General features: G+C 43.4%; 2 protein-coding genes across 3 annotated transcripts; one reads left to right on the top strand and one right to left on the bottom strand.

Annotated features, from left to right (window-relative positions):
• Positions 1-10,384: 10,384 nt before the first annotated feature.
• Positions 10,385-15,022, bottom strand: ascl1b (achaete-scute family bHLH transcription factor 1b). The gene has a single exon (XM_076088848.1). The coding sequence runs from the start codon at positions 11,233-11,235 to the stop codon at positions 10,624-10,626; it is 612 nt and encodes a 203-aa protein (XP_075944963.1). The 5' UTR covers positions 11,236-15,022; the 3' UTR covers positions 10,385-10,623.
• Positions 15,023-16,921: 1,899 nt separating this feature from the next.
• On the top strand, positions 16,922-21,197 carry irf7 (interferon regulatory factor 7). 2 transcript variants are annotated; one of them, XR_012953349.1, is made up of 10 exons: positions 16,922-17,080; positions 17,314-17,467; positions 17,917-18,088; positions 18,184-18,284; positions 18,386-18,437; positions 18,569-18,685; positions 18,802-19,007; positions 19,794-19,984; positions 20,125-20,240; positions 20,356-20,495. XR_012953349.1 is itself a non-coding variant. In XM_076088847.1 (10 exons), the coding sequence occupies exons 1-10, from the start codon at positions 17,073-17,075 to the stop codon at positions 20,530-20,532; spliced, it is 1,305 nt and encodes a 434-aa protein (XP_075944962.1). In that variant the 5' UTR covers positions 16,923-17,072; the 3' UTR covers positions 20,533-21,197. The 2 variants fall into 2 exon arrangements, 1 of the variants encoding a protein (XP_075944962.1); XM_076088847.1 differs by having other exon boundaries at positions 16,923-17,080; positions 19,794-19,995; positions 20,356-21,197.
• The last annotated feature ends 273 nt before the right edge of the window (positions 21,198-21,470 follow it).

The raw sequence follows: 21,470 nt of genomic DNA, 5'->3' as shown, positions 1-21,470 counted from the left end.
TACCAGCAAGGCCACACAGGATCAGCCACATTTTACTAATTCAGCTGAACCCTAGTCGGCTTCCGTTTGTGTTTGTCTGTTTGTTTGTTTGTTGGGGGGGTAACGCATCTAAATGCCAGTGATAGCGGTGAACTGGCACGCTGCTCTAGAGCTTTGTCTGGTTTCGTTTATTTATTTATTTGACATACTGGCATCAGTGAATAAGGCTGAAATGGGATTACACAGTGACTTGTCTTCAGCTCAGTCCTCCACCCTTTTTTGTGTCTTTTTTGAGTCCTACTCTGGACCCGGCCCTTCTCTCAGGTCTATAAAGCCACTCTGATGAGCCTGACTGGCCCGAGCTCTTGGGGCCAGTAATAATCTCTCTTTAGGAGGCTGAGAGGGTGAAGTGAGCCATAAGAACCCTCTCTGTCAGCTTTAACCGGCCAGCAGAAAGAAAAAGTCATAATTATAGTACTCTCTCTGGCTGGATTTAAATAAAGCTTCCTGGCTGGGCCCCTATAGACACACACTCTCTCGCTCACACACACGCACTTCAATAAAGAGGCACTAATCAATCAGGGGTTCCCCTGCCACGGCTTCATTGCAGCCCCATGTCTGAAAGAAGGACTGACAGCCCTCAACCTCCCAGCATTGTCAGACAAGACTGATTAGGCTTCTGACTGGCTACCTCAGCCACCAGCTAGAAAAGCACGGAGGTTAAAGGGTCTCCATTTGAAATCGACGAGCACTGAAAAGTTCTGGACACCTGCCTTTTAAAGTGATGCTTGTCTCTGCAGCTCTACCCTCCTTTTTTGTTGTTTGCAATTTGAGGGCAGCGCAGGGGAGAGGGAGAGAGTTTTTGAGAGAGTAAAAAAGGGGTGAGTGGGGTACTGTGTGTGTAGGAGGGTGTGTGTGTGTGTGTGTGTGTGTGTGTGTGTGTGTGTTTGTGTGTGTGTTTGTGTGTGTGTGGCTTAAGTTTTGAAGGGGGAGCTTGGCTGCGGGCCAAGGCTGGAACAAAGAGGGGACACTCTTTACATGCATAGCCAGACAGAGTAAACTGGCCAACAGCGCTGCCAGCAAATACAAGGCTCAAAAACAGACTTAGAAATAACGGAAAGAAGGGGGGGGGGGGGGGGCAGAATATCAGAATAACCCAACCATCCACTTGCTCCACCTCTAAAACGTTTCATCCTTCGTGTTTGGTTAAAATGAGAAATGTATTGGGTGGCATGCTTATTGGGCATTAAATAGCACAAGCTGCTTGGATTTTATTGTGTTTGCATTCAATATGGAGCTGCGTGGCCGTGGGTAAACGGCAGCTATCCCTTCGCAAACACCCACATGATTAACAAATACAGGCAATTATTGCAGCACAGCAACAGAGAGACGGGAGGAGAGGAGTGGAGCAATTTGATTCAGAGAACCTGCTACATTAATTGTATGTGCACAGCTTTATTTTAAAATTAAAGAGACAATACAATGAGATTCAACACTCATAATATAGATGAACCTGAAAGTCTACACAGATACATGTCTTGTGTTTTCTGTTGTGTGTATGCTCTCTGGATGAAACACAACCCTCATCACATAAACTGTATCCCTCACCTCTGAATGGCCCTGTAGCAAACTGAACAATTCCTCAGTGCCATGACACTTCAGATGAATGATTTCTAAAGAGCAGCTTTTTTTCCATCACTGTTATTTTTAAGAAGGAGGTGCAGTAGATTCCCTTTCCTTTATTCTCTCTCTTTTTTTCCACTGCAATCAGCTTAAAGCTTCTGCAACGACTTTGCCCTTCAAAAAGGAGAGCCACTCCATCAATGAGGAACAATAGTATATTCTGACAAAAAGTCTGAGGGCGTTACGCCACCCTGCCATCACCAGGTTCCCTTCCATACAGCCTCTGCCGGTGACTGGTAAATGCCACTTTCAATCTCTCTCCTTTCTCTCCTCTTTCCTTTTCACTCCTATTCCTTGCCCTCAATGGGTGTGTTAAGTATTGTGCGTTCTGACGGGGGCGGTGAGTCAGTCAGGATCATTAAAAGCAGGCCGAGCCTTTGGCCAGATCAAAATAATTAACTGGAGAGGTCACAAGCTAATGAAATGAAATGGGGGCCTGAAAAGAACCCCTAAATGGTGCTCACTAATCCTCCCTTTACCTTGTTTTAGGGAGGGGGCAGGACTGCATTGGTAAGCCAGGGCATCTCTGCTGATAATAGGTTGTGGGGTGCCGGGGGACCTGGGACTATGGATTTGTGTGTGTGTGTGTGTGTGTGTGTGTGTGTGTGTGTGTGTGTGTGTGTGTGTGTGTGTGTGTGTGTGTGTGTGAGAGAGAGAGAGAGAGAGAGAGAGAGAGAGAGACCAAAAAACATTTTTATTCTAAAAACAAGTGAAACTGTTTCCTGGAGGGGGTTTTCTTCAGTTGCTCTAATGCAAATCAGTCTTACGTAATCATGCGTCATTTAGGAGTGGAGTGCAGTGGGGCGATCTCCCTGTTTGTTTCTTTAACATCCCGGAAAGACCGTAGGTTCAATAAGAAGGATAAGTCAAGAAGCAATACCACATTTTAGGTTTACTGAAGGAAAAGTACTGAACTATTGTCAGATAAATGTAATTAGTCAAGTGTCAACATAAAATGAGTCATCATGCAGCAACTCATTGTTATATTAAACTCTGTGATACTATTGTTATTTCTGGTGCATTAAGCTACCGCTGTAGCTGGTCATGGTGGAACTGGTTTTAACACTGTATTGTTGGGTAGTTCAATAGATAAAAAGGTATATTTTGTAAGTCAACCAGGAACTATATCTGTCAGACGAATGTTGAGTAAAATGCACGATATTTGCCTCTGCAATGGACTGGAGCATGAGTCTTGTAGAATAAAATTAGGAGTGCAGAACGTGTAAATGCACCGTACTTAGTTATGTTCTTCCAATACATGTAAAAAGTGATCAAAGAGGTTAAGAGAAACATTGTGGGAATAGATAATATCCAAATATGTACATGTAGGTCTATGAATAAAATGTGGCCAACATCAAGGCAGTGGAAGCAGACAAGTGGACAAAATGTAGCTGTGGTTTAACATTACTGCACTATTTTCTTTTTCAAATCCTAATCCTGCATGTGCTCTCATGTTTCCATTCAGAGCACTTACACACAAACCTTTCATGACCAGAATCAAGTGTACACTAAGCTTTGATGCGATAAAGAAGGTACTTCTATTGTGTCATGCAGAGATATTCACAAGACTTCTAAAAGAAAATATCGAAGTGTCCTACTGTCTGCCTGAATTGAACAATAGAAGAATGAAGCATGGGATCCGATGCTGAGGGCGATGCGTGTCAGAGGCTGATGAAGCCGTGGTGTGTCACTGTGAACAGGTTCTCCAGGGGCAGGCTGCAACCTGCTGAGGACCCTAGGACATGACTGTGTGTGTGTGGGGGGGGGGGGGGGGGGGGGGGGGGGGGACTTCTTTAAGCAAGTAGAAGAAACTTGGTTTTCAAGGTTAAAGGGGTGACCTCTGACATGCAGACAAACAAATTTGGACACACCCACGGACCCACGGACACACACACTTGAAGACATTACAATGTATTGCTGAGTGAAGGAATGCACCTGATCAACAGGCGCATGGAAGAAAGCTATACACACAAAGAAAAACAACACACACAGACAGCAAGCCCACACATAACATGTTTTTAGAAAGACAGTTAAAGGGAGTTTTTGCTTTGATGACATCTCATGTCATCACACACACACACACACACACGAGTGAGGGCAGAGCAGGACAGTATGGGTGAGTTTTCAACGAGGTGACAGGAGGTCTGTGGAGCAGCAAACATAATGATAGTCATACTGATCATGACTTTTCTAGTAGAAGGTACTTAACTGAGTGAGTGTTGTATATTAGAGGCATTTCTCTTATTGTAAGGTTTGAATCAAGCTACAGGCCAATGTGAAAGTGTCTGAATGGAGTTCCTCTAATGGCCACAAGATGCTGGCTTAAGAAAAGTTGGATGGCATCAAGATGAACACGTTTCTTGTTCTGGTTTCATTAATTATCACCGTTCCATTAAAGAGTTATTAAGCAGTGGCTATAGAAATATTCAATTCTTAGTAAAGGTCCTGCAGTAGATGAACAAAATAAGATAAATGTACTCAAGGTATCAAAAGTATTTGATACCTGTCAATGTTATACCATTACATTACTGGACCATTTAGATGTATAACTGTGTACTTATATGTATATCTATAACAGCATTGTATTTTATAGACACAATTTTGTTTGTAAAATCTTGATTTGAAAAGTAACTGTAAGTAACTGTAGCTGTCAAATAAAGTGGAGTAGCCTACGAAGTACAGTACGTTCCTCTGAATTGCAGTAAATTATAAAGTAGCATAGGATTAAAATACTCTAATAAAGTAGAAGTTTCTCTAAATTGTACTTCGGTACTCGAGTAAATGTGCTCGAGTACAACCTTTGCTATTAAGGCTTCAGCTTGATCAGAATTTGGATTTAATGGCTCCCATAAGAGAAAGTGAAACTGAACCTCAGGCTGCAAAATATCCCCTGAGAAACCTGTGACTATTGTTTGTTTAATCACGGTCAAGACATCTCTAATAATAGTCACTATTAATGATAAAATCATCAGTATACATAAACTGAATTTTAGATTCTCACTGTGCTCACTCCTCGCTCACTTGCACACTAAAACGTACATACTAATCCGGCATTCTTCTTCTACCCATCACTAACCATTATCACTATCTTTGTTCTCATGAATAGAATATGCCATATATGTGTCTATCCTGCACTTAAAGGCATCAGTCTGTGCTACTGTTTTGGTAGCAGCACCAGTTCATGGTCCCATTATTTTGTCCACCATCCTCTTTCCTACACCTAACCTCAGACATCAGCTCCAGCTCTGTTCTTCTTTCCTAGTCAGCCCACACAAGTACAAAAAAAAAAAAACATCTCCCTCTCGAGGATAAGCAGCCCACTCCAGGCTGCAGGCTGCAGTCTCTCTGAACCATCATTACAGTCATTAGGCAAGAATAAGCTCTGTATCACAGGAGTCCACTAGCATCCAGTTTAACCCAGCACAATTAGCACATCCGTTGGAGTAGAATTACCCTGTAAAATGAGAACGCTCTGGACAAAAGAGGCAGGAGAGTTGGAGTTGAAAAAAAGAGGGTAAGTGTGAGGGAAAGGGGGAGAGAGGAGGAGAGGAGAAGTAAGGGAGGACGGGGAGAGATTAAAATTGTTTGAATTGGGTCCACGCTCGCCCCATTCATTTGGTATTCTGCTCAAATCAGGGCTTTTGTTCAGCCTGGCGCAAAGTAGTGTCAATCATCTCGACCCGTTTTTGTAGAATGGGGAAATTTATTATGAATTTGCTCCTGCAAATAATGAGGACTACCCCCTGCCTGCACTCCCTCCCCACCCCCTTTCTCCCCCCAAGCCACCTCTCTTCTCTCCCCTTTGCCTCCACCCCCATATCAATGCTGCAGAATAGGCAATAGAGAGTGAAGTTAGCAATCTCAGGGCCACTCGCACTCTGGACCCACATCAAAGTGACAGAGACGTCCAATCAGATTTGTCTTACAGGCATTACATGATGAATATGGTGCGGCCGCAGCACAAAAGCGCCTTTGTGTCTCCTCCGAGCAGAGACTATTCACAGCCCGCCACAGCCAGCCAGAGTGGAAGTAAATGGCCAAAAGGGCCCAGGCCAAAAAAAAAGCACCCAAACTTGTGCAGCACAATGGCCCATGCAAATCACAGCCCCCGCCACCTCCACCCTACCACACATCCCCAGCTACTCCATCCCTCCACCCTTCAGGCCTGAGCTCGGTTCCTCCTCTGCTGGGTCGTCTGAAGTTTAGGGCCTATTCACACACATACAGAGGTGTCAGTTAAAAGTGCTGAGCTGCACGCATTCAAACGTTCATCTGAAAAGAGAACGGGGTTTTTTTCAGTAAGATAGAAGAAAAACACGAGTCGAATGACTGACTTTTTTGTCAGAAAGTAAGAGTGACTTGGCGGCTGTGGGCAAGGCTCCTATTTAGTAAGACTTTTGATGTGGGGGAAGAGTATTTCCAGCACACTGGCGTGACCCTGTGATGTTTGTTTGAATTGAGATTATGAAATGAAACACAACAGGCACATTTTGCCACAGAGAACAGACTTATGTTGATCCACATATCCACTCCTTCAACACAGTGATAAGCATTACAACTCAGTGCATGACTCTGATTCTAACTGTGGAACATCTTTAGCAGATATTCAGTGCAATGGAAAACTTGCTATGAGGTACATCTCCAACTCTGAATCTGAATTTAAATCCCAGGAACTAAACTATTATGAATGTTCGGTATCACAGAAGATATTAGCATTTACCCTGGTCAGTTCCTGCTGTGCTATATATTTTAAAGTAAAAGCCGACAAGTAAAACTACTTGCTCTATGAAGAAGACGCTTAGGCAGCATCCACAGCATGACTCTTTAAATATAGTGAGGAGGAAAGAGACTTGAAGCTTGCAATCTAAAAGGCCATTATTAACATGGCTCAGAGCCAATGTGACCTGCAGTGACTGGCCATAACCTCTATCAGGGCAAAAACGGAGCATCAGCAGCGGTTAGTGCAAAATACTTTACTAAATCAATAGCCAACAGGTCAGCAGATTTGTCTGAACCAGCTGCACAGCCCTGTGTGTCTACTCCAAAATGGGTTCAGCATGTTTTCTGTCTATGTTAAATATAAACGTGTCTGTGCCTCTGCTTAAACATTAACACCTCTGTAAGCATTGCTCAAGGTTGTGCACCAGCTCTCCATTCATCTCCATCACTCGTCTGTCTGTGGTCATCCCTCCTTTGTCTGAACCGTATTTATCGTATTAGCATCTTCACAGTATTCACAGTGCTCAGAATTTCACAGAGCAACTATGGGTTTGTGTGTTGTTTATAGTATTTGCATTAGTTAGCTACTTTCTGTGAGAAAAAAATATATGGTTTCATGGAGAGACTCTATTCATGTTCACTGCTGTGGTAAACTTAAAGGAATTAAGTTGTTTCATCCGCTAATAAAAGTGTGTATGCCTTAATATTGATTCTACATAGTACAATTAAATAAAATACCTGTTTGAATAGTAATAATTGGGAATTATTAAAGCATCAGAGACATAGACATGTGTGATTGTTGTCTTAATTAATGCATAGTAATAAAAAGTCATTTTACTCTAGACTGCAGTTCCTGATGGACCTGTTGCTTTGCTGGCAGATGTGGCTCTGAGCTGTGATTGGTGGGTTGTCTTCCACTGTGACTGCAGCTATTCCTTCATTTTTAACACCGAAACATTTTGTATTAAAAGCAAATTATTTGTTTTGTTTCTTGTGTTATCATAATGAGATTCATTTTAGAATTTAAGATAAAGAGTTCCGTTATTGTGACTTGAAATAAGTCAAAGTAATTTCCTACTGAGTTAAAAATAAAAAGCAACCACGTATCCACTTCAGCCCCACCCAACAGACATTGGTGCAAGTCATCACAGCTGGGAAATAAACTCCTTATCTTTGAAAGAATTAAAGTTAAGCCTGTAAATCAAGGCTTTTTTCAGATCAATAGACTAAATTACTACTAACATTAGAACAACTGAAGTACAAACAAAACAGTAAACTTATATTTTGATATTGAAATAAATGAATGTTTAGTAATATATATATATATACTGAATGGTAATGCTTAGTATTTAATTTCTAAATGAATCCCAAGAAGCTGAGATTGTTGTGTTATTAGTGGCAGTTAGACTGTTGTCATGTAAATATTGCCTGCCATTAAAATGATTCATGTTATGGGACATACACGGATAAACGTTTTTTGCCCACGGCGTCAAAACACAGCAGCAACGAAGTTTGTACACCAAAACTAGTTCTGCAAAGCGCAATTTACACGAACACACGGGAGGAATGGATGGCTTCTCGTTCATGCAAAATGACTAAAAAGTCCACCGAGCACTCCAATGACTGCATGCAGAGCAACAGATGACCCCTCACCACCCCACTCTTGCCCAGTTTAGCCCTATTATAATCTAGGTATGTGCGCATTTGGGGTTGCCATGGATTATGCATACATCATGGCTTTGCGAAGGAAAACGCATGCATAAATGAGCTGCATGTGATTGATTATTCACCATTGGATTACGCCAAAATTAACATCGCCCTTATGTATTGTCAAAGTGAAAATGACAAGATGACATGAATAAATCTATTTTCACCCCAGCTCCTCCCTAAATGGCTGAGGAGAAAATTGCATATCCATCTTAGAGGACATGCAGGAGCCATGCCCTTATTTTTACTTTGTGCTCTGGCCTCTGCTTGACACTGAAGGACATCAGAAAACATCATTTCAACCGTATAATAATGGAGCAGCGGGGTATTTTGTGCCATTGATTTGCCTTTTTGAGTCCCGGTGACGTAGGAGGTTATAAAGCAGAGCGTAATTAATGTCATTTATCACTTGTTGGATTGTGTCACTGCCTTCGCCGACGGGGCTCACATCATACGCGAGCCATTGACCAATGGGAGCGCAAGAGCCTTTGTCACCGAGCACAGGCACGTGGCTTACACCTGCAAGCTGCAGTGCGTGTGTGTGTGTGTGCGTGTGTGCGTATGTGTGTGCGTGAGAGAGAGAGAGAGAGAGAGAGAGAGAGAGAGAGAGAGAGAGAGAGAGAGAGAGAGAGAGAGAGAGAGAGAGAGAGAGAGAGAGAGAGAGAGAGAGAGAGAGAGAGAGAGAGAGAGAGAGGTGGAGCGTGTAATGCCTGTGGCACACTTTTAGGTGCAAAAAAAACAAACATCCCAAACATCCTGTTACAGCCTGTTATAAATGCAAGATGTTCTGACGTACCACTAACGCCGATATTATTTTCTTTTTTTGGATTAATGTTGGCTGATGAAATGTATTTGAGTTTTTGAATTGAATATATGACACTAGGACTATAACACCAGCTTCAATCAGCCTCTCGTTCCACAGAGAGCACCAGGTGAAATTAAACTCGTTATTTCTCGTTCTGCCTCGCTGAATTTGGCATCAGTGTTTAATTACAATAGAAGATCTCCCATAATTGGCATAATGAGGCGCAAAGGCGCACACAATAGTGCTCTGTGTGGTGTTGTGCTCCCCATTTTGCAGGAGACGGGCTTTTTGGTTTGGCTGTGTGCCCCATGAAAAACACAGTTGGGGATACAACTAGTCTACAACCCCAGGTTTTATTTAGATTGATCTCAATCGGGCAATAAGAATTTTGACCCCTCTCATTGTCTCGCTGACTTTCCCCGGGCCGTATTTCAAAGTGTCTACCCTTTGAGAGGCGTGAATTACACCCCCCTCCTCTGCTCCAGGCCCCCTGGGCTATTGGGTAAAGGCAGAGTATGCAGAAGAAACAATGCAATGCATGAAACGTAATATTAATCTCCTCGTCCTGAATGCAGACAAAGCGCCGTAGAAGGTGCACGTCTATAATGGTTATTGAGTGCTCACACAGCTGCGCTATTTTCCCCCGTGTGGCCAAGCAAGGCGGCTAAAGGTCATGCAGGAGCTTTGAATAGAAGAAAAGCTTACTAGTTTGCTCAATTACCGCCACACACCCCTCACACACACACACACACACACACACACACACACACACACACACACACACACACACACTGAGAACATCAGCTTAAGAACCAAACCACTACAAAAGCATATTATATAAATAGATTCATCTTTATTTATAAAACTCGTTTTACACAAAATATATCTGTTAAAATCGAATATTTACATTGTAGGCGACGGGACACGGAGAACAAGTGCATACATTGATAAAGGTCTCCTTACCACCTATTAAAAGAAAAAAAATAATCTGTCACAGGTAGCCTTGATATTGCTTTCCAGTCACACAACTCATACATGCCAACTCACTGCCTCACTGACAGCTGGCTCTCACAACACTGTCAGGAAAAGTGGCAGTGGCTGTTGTTCAAGAACATTGTTTGTTTGACTCATGTACAAAAATATCTCTTCATGTTAAAACAGTTCGCTGTATGATACAATTTTTGTTATGAAAGGGGAGGAAACAATGTACACCACGAAACAGTCTGTCGACGCATCCTCTTTGTTTTTGTCTTCCAACGGACGTGGCAGCCGAGGAAGGCACTCCTGCTCTGATGATGCACTCATCAGACAAGTCCTCTGGAACTGCAGCGCCGTCTTTGCAGAACCTGATGTGTCACGTCTTAATTGCACTTATTCAAACATAACATCAACAGTTCTTTACTTCCACGCGTCGACGTGACACCGAGTCCAACTCCCTCCTTCGTGTGGGCACTTATAGGCTCCCTCTCTCTCGCGCACACGCTGTCGCTCTCTCTTGCTCTCTCTCTCTCTCTCTCTCTCTCTCTCTCTCTCTCTCTCTCTCTCTCTCTCTCTCTCACTATTGCTTTGCCCCTGTAGAGGCAGCCCGGGCGAGGGAGGGAGGCAACAGATCACTTTCAAGCATCAGAGCGAGACTGATCTGATGCCGTTTACCAAGTCTTTGTCAGCGTTTTCTGAAAGAAAGCAGCTGCTTTTACGCACAGGCGCAGCTGGTTCGGATGCTGTCAGTCTCAGTACCGGTCAAACCAGGTCGTAAAGTCCAACAGCTCCTGCTCCTCGGAGCTCAGAGGCTCATAACTGCCCTCGTCCGATGAGTAGGTGGAGTGAGGCGACTCTGGGTCGGCGGAGTAGCTGTTGGAGAGTGTCGGGGATGGCAACCCGGACTGGAAAGCAGCCGACACCGCGTCATGTTCGTCCAGAAGTTGCTGTAAAGCCCTGATGTACTCCACCGCGGACCGCAGGGTCTCCACTTTGCTCATCTTCTTGTTGGCGGCGCCGTTCGGCACGTGCTGTCGCAGCGTCTGGAAACCCATGTTGACTTGCTTCACCCGGTTCCTCTCTCTTTCGTTCCGCCGGGCCACGGCCACGGGCTGCTGCTGAGGGATGGAGTAGCCGAGGCCGTTGAAGCTCAGGCGCCGCTTGCAGCGCAGGAGCTCGGGCGAGCTGGAGCGCTGTCTCTTCAGCACCTTGGTTTTACTTTGGAAGCCGGCCGCGTTGTCGTTGGGGTGCGCGGCGGGGGCAGTGCAGTCCTGGGCCGGGGCGTGCAGGCTGATGCTGGCGTGTCTTTCAGTAAATCCAAAGGTGAATGCAGTCTGCGTGGTGGTGATGGTTGTCGTTTCCATCTCGCTGACAGTTCTTCCGAAGTGATGGATGCAGAGGGCGAGTGCAGCCTCTAACAGTGGGACAAGAAGAGGCGGAAGGGGTTGGCAGTGTACAGCTCTCGTGTCCTTCGCGTGGGGACCGTGTGGCTAACTCTAGTCCAAGTCTCTCTTGACTGCTTACTCCACGAGCCGATCTGACCCAAACTTTGGCAGCACTCCTCTTTTTCAACACGCGCCCCAACACACACCCCACCCACCCCCTTTTTTTTTTTTGGGAGACGCACGCTTCGTCGCGAGGCCCCGCCCCCGCTGTGTGATTCTTCTGCACGCCGACTCCCCCGGGCCAGGCGCGTGGCTCCGGGAGCTCAATAAACAATCCCGAGCTTTCACTGCGCCGGGAGCACGCGCTGAGCTCATTTACATTCCAATGTCCCTAACTTGAAGGCCCATTGGTCGATTCAAACGGCCTGCAACCGTGCAAAGAGAAAGAAAGGCGGAAAAAAAAGACAGAGACAGGAGGGAAAAAAGAAGAGAAAATAAAAAAGTGAATGGTTTGGTTCTTTGAAATGCCTTTTGAATTTGACAATGTACCCCTGGCAAGTCTTCAAATTATCAGTCCCCCCCCCCCCCCCCCCCACACCACCCCCGGCCATCTTTCTCCTCCAGCTCTTTACAACACAAATACCAAGGACGCTCTCCCGTGTATCTAGGCTACAGCTTTACAGAGCTAAATAAATTGCAAGCGTGTCTCTGAGCACAATAATTGGCAATTATAAAGCTCGTAAGGACGCGATAAATGTAAAAGTAAACACTTTTTATGACGTGTAGGCGTCCGAAAGCCCATGTTACAGTTACATCTCAACTCAGTGCTCTGCAGGTCCACTCTGTTGTCACTTGCTTGACAGGTGGAAAGTCTTGTTAAATTCAATACAACTCCCATCTCAATGCAACATTTATTTTTTTTATTCGTGTTATATGCGTAAACCACAAAGTTTGGTAAAAAGCCAAACCCAACTCGAAGTACACGTGCACGACTGCGGTATTTCAGCACCACATTTGACTGGACAGTTAAACAACGGCTTCGTCATCCGCCAAGTTTCGCCTTTCTGTCGACCTAAGTCCCAGTATTTGTTTCAAACAGATTTGGCTTTATTCAGCATTGTCAAAATACCTTTGAAATTCGCTTCGTACATGACAAAGTCTCCTTACCAGCAAATTCTAGCAGCGAAGAAGTCTGGGTGATGAAGAGACCGTTACCCGTATAATAAAGGTGGGACACTTGCGGCCTCTGGCGGCAAAACATGAACTAGGAACTACGCCAACAAGACAACATACCATCATTTACCAAAAAGTCCAAAAAGCGAGAAAACACTTTCACAATCAGATAACCCATTGTCCACAACAATATGTATCAATTATTGACAAAACTGAATTGACAAAACTTGTAACTGAATAATACTGGAGAAACCAGAGTAAATACTGAATTAATAATTCATTTTGCCTTCTTTTCCAAGCTTTTAAGTGATAGTGAGCAAAGTTACACCCGTCAATGTTAAACAGTCACTCCAATGTTTGATCAACTGTACACTCTGTATATAAGAGACACTCCTAAATCATCTAGCACAATGCAAAAGAAAATGGAACTGCACGTTGCACCCAAATCACACAGCTCGCACCATCTGCTTTCCTTCTGAATATCTTAGTCAATATATTTGAAGGTGAAGCTCTTTCACTTTGAGATACGCAAGCGCATGATTCATGGCAAAACGTATTGATATGGACATTTTCAGAGCATTTTTCTTCAAACTTGAATTAAATCTGACTTTTATTAAATTCAACATTACAACACAAAGACTGTGACCATGTTATACTCAGTCAATATATGACCAAGACGCTCTTCTGCAGAGAACATCTCCATTCATTATCATCATCTTTTTCTATGTTCATGGCTGTGTGTGTGTATGTGTGTGTGTGTGTGTGTGTGTGTGTGTGTGTGTGTGTGTGTGTGTGGTACTATTATTCAACTGTGCAGTAATATAGACTTGCATTGGCCTGCTGTGTGCCGTTTCATGCTTGTGCTTTGCATTGTAATCCACACTTTCAAACTCTTATAATTTCCCCTTTCTCTCGCCCCTCTGCCCGGCCGACAGCAGAGGGCGCTGAGTGAAAATACAAGTGAAAACCCTGTGTTACGCACTAGCTCATTCAGCACAGGTTAATTATTTAAAGAGCCTCTGTACCTTGAAATGGCACCTCCCCTGACACTACATCTGAACCGGTGCCTAATAAACCTGTCAATGTCATAATAATATGTGCTATGATAACCTGTGACAAAGGCTTTGTTGTGCTTTCATGTAACAATTATTAGGAACATTTCTGAACCAAAATGACTTACTGTAAAATTAATTTGCGGCAGTATCAAGAAAAACTGTCAATTTCAGTTGTGGATTTGTTGGAACCGGCAGAGAAAGATTCACTTCCTGAAATGGTGCTTTTTAGGGATATCAAACATTGTGAAATTCAAAACAGGCGTTTTCTAGCAAAACTCCTGAGTCGGAGAAATGTATCAGTCAAAGGTCATTGGACCTTTAGGAGGACAGCAACCCGAAGACACACGAAGCACTCAGAAATGGTTCGCCACAACATGTTGGAAGTGTTTTCAGTTCGCCAACAATGAGTCATGGACAGTCTGGGGAGATGTGAAGTATAAAGTTGGGCAAACCAATCTGGAATGAGATGAACAAACAATTGTGTGCATACTAAATTAATGTTACATTAAATAATAGTCACAAATATTTAGAAATATGCATATATATATATAATAAAATACAATAACATTTGATATATGGTCAAATTCCTATCCTATTGTTTTTCTCTCAGTCTAGCCTCCTCACAGAAATACACACACACACACACACACCCACCAATTTATGCTGACGTCTGTGTTACTCAGCAGGTTTTATGAAACTCCAGTGTCACAACACTCAACATTTCTGAAGTTTGTTTTTTCTTATAAAAACAATGCCTCAAGTCAACAGTGACTCATATATTACACACACAGGTGATAGAGAGAGATAAGGGTGGTGAAGTGTGTGCATCCTTCTGTGTGCCAGCGCTACCGAGATAGGGAGATAGACAGCAAGATAAAGAGAGAGAGAGACATGGAAGAGGAGAGACAATTGAAAATCCAGCTAATTTCCCAGTACATCAAACATGTAACAATAATTGTGCCTGCATAATATAAGTTCCTCATCCGAAGAATCATGTCTACACCTGCGTCTGTGCTGGCAAAATAAGGGCCTGACATCTCACTCGCAACTCACTGTGGCGTCACACAACGAGACTAGGAAATGTGCTCAGATCAAAACAGTGGACCTTTCTGTCACAAGATCGGCCACAAAATATTCAATATTTCCGTTTACAGAACAACACACTTATGATATTGATTTTGCATCGTGAATAAAAGTGTAAAATAGGATGTGAGCCATCTATGTGGTCTTTCAATAACCGGTCTTCTAAAAGGACTAAGCAGTATTTCCAACGAGCAGGAAAGGGGAAGTGCACCATTAGAATATGTATCGCTTCTCTATTCCTGACACATGTGTGCTGGGCTGTAGCCGTGTTAGCCACATTTCTTAAACCAGTGATATAAGCGTTATGATGCCTTAGTTCACCACTAACGCAGTCTGCGGTCAGGAAACGGCCAGACAATATAAAGCGATCTTCCCTCGAAGCAAGTAAAGAGAAGTAGGCTTAGCATGCACACTAATGCAACACACAGCACCTGACCTTCTGTACTGTGTTTGCGAGTAAAATATTGGATAAGACTCCAGAAGGGGGTGAAGAAAATAAATAATTCCCAGTTGTACTTTTCTTATGCAGTGAAGTTAGAAAACGCTGATGCTAGAAAGGAGGACTAGTAGTATAATTGTAGTGTTCTTTAATAATATACTGTGGATCAAAATGTATGTCATGGAAACAAGGGAGTGCCCACTGTACTCTCACTCACTGTCTGGTTATTAATATTCTGTCTCATTCAAACACATGACACAACCGCACACCTGCAGGATTCTCACTCTGAAAGTGCCACATTACACTTGAATACACTGCTCATTTGTTACAAGCTGCAGTCCACTCCCCGGTGGATTCCTTTGTCTAGATTCACTGGAACAGGGCTGGTTTCATGCGTCGCTATCTAAGTGAGCAATACCTCTCCAAAAGCAGCCTGCAGGTCAGAGCAGGTGGAGCTAAATGCCTCTGCGTATTAACTGACACGTCATCTGAAATGAAACTACTTGCAAAATATTTGGTGGATCTTAAATCTTATCATCATAGCTATATGAGAAATGCACTGGCATGTTGTAAGGTGGCATAGCATTTGAAATATCTGGTGAACTATTTTATAATCTATGTCAGTTATGACGTCATAATTTAGCGTCACATGGGCTATACCTGCTGAAAAGGATTAGGGCCACATGGGAAAATTTTTCTGCATCATGGCGTTTCGGTGTCTCATTTAGCCACTCGTTAGCAATCGTCTGTTTTTACTTTGAACTTTGACCCCTCATGCTGATATATCTGCTGCGCAGGGGACTGAGGGTCACAATACACACAAAAGCATGCTGGCTTACATACTGCAAGATGCAACCGGATGATTTTTTTCTGGCATAATAAACAGTGGTACTGCTACAGTCTAGCGCTAAGGGGAATGGCACATGCAAAGTGTAACTGGTGCTGCCATGTTGGAGGGTTACGGCAGACAGCACTAGAAATAAAGGGATGGTGTCCACTCAAGGGCTCTTTGGCTGCGCTTGGCCTGATTTTGGGTACGCTCGTGCACCAGCCGGTGAGCTAAATGCAGACTAGATGTTACTGTGCATGTATTGTTTGTACCCCAATGATGCGAGGCGTGACATCTCCTCTTTTAACTCTCCTTGGTTTGAGGACTCATTCCTGCAGCACTCTGTATACTACAGACTGCAGAAGTAGAGCAGCTGTGTCTAGAAGTCTTTGGGTCCATTTCCTAATTAACCTAAAAAATGATGAATGCTAAGGAGTATTAGCCCACCTAGCTCGGTTTCCAGTTTTTAACAATAGGCTATACAGTTGGTATCACTCAAAAACAAGGTTAAGTATAGAAAGAACCAAAAGCAATTTACTTATTTGATGAGTTCATATATTAGTTCTAATCTTAAACACGGGACGGGCAACATTATGCACAAATATCCTTGTAGTGTCCCTCTGGCCCGAGCATGTAGGTCACACAAACACACCTGACGTCCCAGCAGCATTGCGGCGGACACCAGCAATTACTGTCTCATCATTTTGTACTTTATGTAGCGTTATGTGTTGAGAAACATGTTGCACGTTGTAGCTGACATTTCCACACTCCATAGCCTCTTTTACCGTAGCCTCAATAAGACAATAAAACAGTAGTGGGCGAAAAACGCCTACGCGGAAACATTATTTTGGGAGGTAAAATGATGAAAAGTGGTGACGCAAGAAAAGAGATTAACAGGAAAAAACTTCTTTCACTTTCGATCGCTAATGGCAGCAATTCCACTTTTCCAACCACGTCTCCACATCCTGTCTGCAGAGGGTGTGTTTGATTTCTCCACCGTGAGCTGCTTAGTGACTGTTTAAATGCTCGGAGGAGGAGGCAACGTCTCGCTTCTCCGTGAATCAAACTCACCCTCGCGCTCCTCGGAAATGCCGAAAGAGTAGTGCCCTCCCCCCTGGGGGGGGGGGGGGGGGGAAGGAGACGACGAAGCCTCACTGATGTTGCTGCTATAACTGCAGCAAAGGTGCAGCGAGGATCCACATCAACAGCTGTGTCAGAGCAGCACATCTACTGAGAAATGCAAAGGTAGGGAGACAAACACACTCGCCTATGTAGGACAGTATCATTGTGTTTCTTACTTTGTTTTGTTGTGAGTGGATTACATTATGAAGTAGTCAATTCACTGTGAAACCTGCTGTGTAGATTAATAAAAATTCCTTTTGTATAATTTGCTGAATAAGTCTAGTGTGTGCATGTTGAGGATTACAGTGTGTGTAGTGTCTGTGGGTAGTTGACTGACTGTCATGTTTACCTCTCAGCCCTCCCAAGCCTCAGTTTGCCAGCTGGCTCATAGAGCAGGTTGGGACGGGCCAGTACACGGGCCTCCGCTATGAGAGCCAAAACAAGTTCAGAGTCCCCTGGAAGCACAACTCCAGGAAGGACTGCAACGATGAAGACATTAAAATATTCCGGGTAGGTTCAACTGCCTCTATTAAACTCCACTGCTGTACTAGTTGATTGCTTTGTTGACATCTGTCTGACACAACTGTAGTAATACTGTATGTTTTTTTTGAAGTATGATATTGTGCCATAAAATGTTCCTCATAAGCAGTTTTTGAAGAAAGTGACTGACATGTCATTAGAGATTCCTTCACGTCATTCCTGGCACAGTGCTTAATTAAGTATGGCAGGTGATGACCGGGGCATTTATAGCGTAGCAGTTACAAGTGGCACTTCCACTTCTCTTGAGTCAAAGTGGAAGCACAGTATCAGTACCACAGTGGAAGTGATTAGAACAACTCTATTATAGTTTGAGAGTGATAGCAGATGCCTGTACGGCGTCTTTTTTCTTAATGGCAGGACATCCCCTTTTTGTGTACATGTGGACTGCAGAGTGTATTTAAACTTCTCCTGGTTCACAGGCATGGGCGGTAGCAAGTGGAAAAATCAACGAGTTCCCCAACGACAAGGCCAGGTGGAAAACCAACTTCCGATGCGCTCTGAACAACCTCTCCGTGCGCTTCAAGATGACAAGGGACAATTCCAAGAATTCGGACGACCCTCATAAAATCTATGAGATTATCAACACCGAGTGTAAGACGATAGTCACTTAAACCGAGCCTTCTACTTCCACCGTTTTTTTGAAGTTGAACGCAAATGAAAGTGCGTCTGTTTTCCTTTGTCTGCAGACAACTATGAAAGTCTGCCAACACAAGACTCCCAGGAGGATTCTGTGATGACTCCAGATATCTACAACTCCCCCATCCAGTACTTCCCCTCAGGCAGCGAGGTGCCGTATTGCCTAGAGCGCACTTTCACTTCTCTGTTAATTGGTTTCATATCACAAAGATTTTTATGCTTTATGCCTTCTTTTTTTTTTTCTCCAAACAGCATAATCTACTGAACAATTTCATGGCCTTGGACCTTGGTAACCAGACATCAGGTACAGTGTTTTATGCAAAGGGAAATACCATAAACGTTATGGCACAACATCCTCTCTACCTGATTATGATTTTCCATGGTTTATAATGAGGTTTAATGTTCTTTAACCTGCTTTTTATTGCCTTTTAATAGAGGAGCAGCTGTGGACAGAAGACTACGGTCAGCACAACCCGGCTGTCCCTGTAAGCTACCCTGTGGCCGCTGAGAACCACCCACAGCCTTTACCAGATCAGCCTTCTTACTGTGAGGGTACGTTCAGCCAAATTAAATCAAATTCCTTTATTGAAACGCTCCACTGGAAAGAAATGCTTCCAATCGATTACCTGTAAATAAGTGATCATGTTTTTGTTGTTGTTATTTTACAGTGAATCCTCCACAAGTCCTAAGTTCACCTCTGCAGCAGCCAAGTATATATGACCTGGAGATCTCTATCCACTACAGGAAAAGGGAAATGCTAAAGGTCACATTGACCACCGCCCTTCTCCAGCTCCACTACCAGCAGGAGGCCCCGGGGCCCAATGTCCATCATATCTGCTTTCCCTCAACAGACAGTCTGCTGGACCACAAACAGGTACGTGATCAGCTGGACATTTTGTGTGACCTAATTTAAGAAAAACCCTCCATAAACTACTGAATAAAAAAAACACCTTTCAGCAGTTTATCTCACTTTCTTTGGCTTATTTCATGAAGAATATTTCCTGCAGTTAACTTTTTTTTTTTACAAAAAACACGGTGAAAGCATTTCCTTCCTCATAAAACATTATGCTTATCTAAAAATGTGCATTGTTTCCTGGCAGTCTTCCTCTTCACTGCCTTTGCTGGCACATTACTGCTTTTCTTTGTGTTACCACCACTCGTGGGATAGTGTGAACCTTTTGGCACAACATGCACGAGAACCAACAAAACTGGAGACCCACTCATAGAAACATTGCTCTTTAGCACTGCTAGTGGTCAGAAACTCCACAGGGTACATTTAAGTGATTGTAACATGTGCCAGTCTCATTTTATTCTTAAGAAAAGCTCGCATCTTCACCATGCAGCGTGTTCATTTGAGCATTAAGTTTCAAAACACTTCTGCTTAGAAAAAAAGGGGTCTAATAAGTGTATCGTTTGCTCCTCTACAAAGAACTCTGATCAGCTTGAAGTCAGAAATTTGATTTTGTGTTAGCCCAAGAGCTTCTTTTGACCCTCCACACTTTGAACAGCTTGAAATATAGAAATCCATCAGGAGAAAGAAATAGCGAATATTTAGGGTGGAATGTTCCCACAAGTTTAGAGACAATAAACATCCTCAGTGTGCCAAAGCTTTTTTTTTTTAATGTCAAAGTTTTTCTAATCACAACATTCTGTACAACAGGTTGAGTTTACCAACCGCATCCTTGACAGCATCGAGAGGGGTCTGTTCCTGGAGGTACGGGACACTGGTATCTATGCCTGGAGGCAGGACAGGTGCCACGTGTTTGCCAGCACCAGTGACCCCAGTGTGGCTCACCCAGACCCAAGCAAGCTGCCCCAGAACACCATGGTGGAGCTCCTCAGCTTTGAGAAGTATGTAAATGGTAGGTGTGGATCTCTTGCTCATTTGAACACAATTGTGACTTGTTACATATCATTTTTTTACTATTACATTTAATGTGCAGACAACATAACTTTGCACTGTGAAAGTAATACATTGGGTTGTGTTTCAGAACTGAAGCAGTTTAAAGAGAACAACGGCGGCTCTCCTGATTACACCATCAACATGTGCTTTGGAGAGAAGTTCCCCGACGGAAAGCCTTTGGAGAAGAAGCTCATCGTAGTCAAGGTTATCCTCTTTCCTATTCTCCCTGACCTTCACCTCGATGCAGTATTTGAGATAATCTCCCTTCAGTTGTGCATTTTTTTTAAGAGCTCTAAAATGTATCAATGTGTCCTTGTAGGTGGTCCCTTTGATCTGTCGACACTTTCATGAGATGGCCCAGATGGAAGGGGCTTCGTCTCTTCACAGCGCTAACGTCAGCCTACAGATCTCAAACAGCCTCTATGATCTTATCAGCTCCGTCTTCAGTCTGCCGATGGTTGAAGAGCCGGCACGGGCTGCTGCACCTCAGTCCTGAAGCGGTATCTCTCACACTTGCCCCCGATGGGGACGATTTCAACCACCTATGGGGCCACACTGTTCTCTTACTCAAAGCTTTGCTAAAAAGTAGCCAGACCGACGACCTGCTGCAGCTGGTATTGCATACTGTGAGCCGTTGTTTATCCACCCTCCTTCCTCGGATTATCTCCTGTTGACATTAGTCACAAACCTTAGGCTAAAAGCTGACATTTGTATCACTACATAAGTAGAAATGAACTCCTCCACTAAGGGTAAGTGGGTTAGGGGTCTTACTCGACTCAAAGGCCAATGGCCTTGCCTTAGAATATCTGTCATAACTGTAAATGTCAAATCATCACTTATTAAAATGTATGGTTCAATTGATGTATGCAAATGATGGTAAATCCTGTGGTAAAATGTATGTTTTGGCTTTTTTGATCACATATTTATGAGCCTGTAAAATGCAAATGAAAGTAAAGCTAAATATTGTATGTGGAACTTTTTTTATAAGTCATGCAGTCATTGACTGCAATATATATATATATCCATGTTTGTGGTGAATTGTTTTGCACTTCAGAACTTGTTAGCCGGTGTTTATACTCTGCTGGTCGTTTTTGCACTTTTCAAACTGAATAAACCGAACTGGCATGATTCTCCAATTCCAATAAACTATTTAACCTCGAATGTGGTCTCGGATCATTACCGCTGTGCTGCCATGTGTGAGTCCAGCATGCTGGGAAGTAAAACACAGATCACTTTAAAACCATTTTAGCGTGCACACACACACACACACACACACACAGATATTTTGAAAGAAAAACCAAATGACTAAAAAGTGACTGTTTTCAGTCTATGGGGAACAATTAGGTGATCACAGGCATCACTATACATCTCATAGTTTATCTTCATTCCCCAAATCCTTTAAACCAAAACATGACACAAGGACAGAATATGAGT

The sequence above is a fragment of the Anarhichas minor genome, unplaced genomic scaffold (assembly GCF_050575085.1).
Source record: "Anarhichas minor isolate MPS153535 unplaced genomic scaffold, ASM5057508v1 ptg000011l, whole genome shotgun sequence".
In the NCBI taxonomy this organism is placed as follows: Eukaryota; Metazoa; Chordata; class Actinopteri; order Perciformes; family Anarhichadidae; genus Anarhichas; species Anarhichas minor.
Note: the sequence above shows the minus strand (reverse complement) of the source record. Positions and strands in the feature narration are given on the sequence as shown.

Coding starts and splice junctions, on each gene's coding strand:
- ascl1b (XM_076088848.1), bottom strand. CDS start 11,235: ATGGAAACGACAACCATCACCACCACGCAGACTGCATTCACCTTTGGA.
- irf7 (XM_076088847.1), top strand. Junction 18,285..18,385: donor ACTTCCCCTCAGGCAGCGAG/GTGCCGTATTGC, acceptor TTCTCCAAACAG/CATAATCTACTGAACAATTT. Junction 19,996..20,124: donor CTTTGAGAAGTATGTAAATG/GTAGGTGTGGAT, acceptor GTTGTGTTTCAG/AACTGAAGCAGTTTAAAGAG.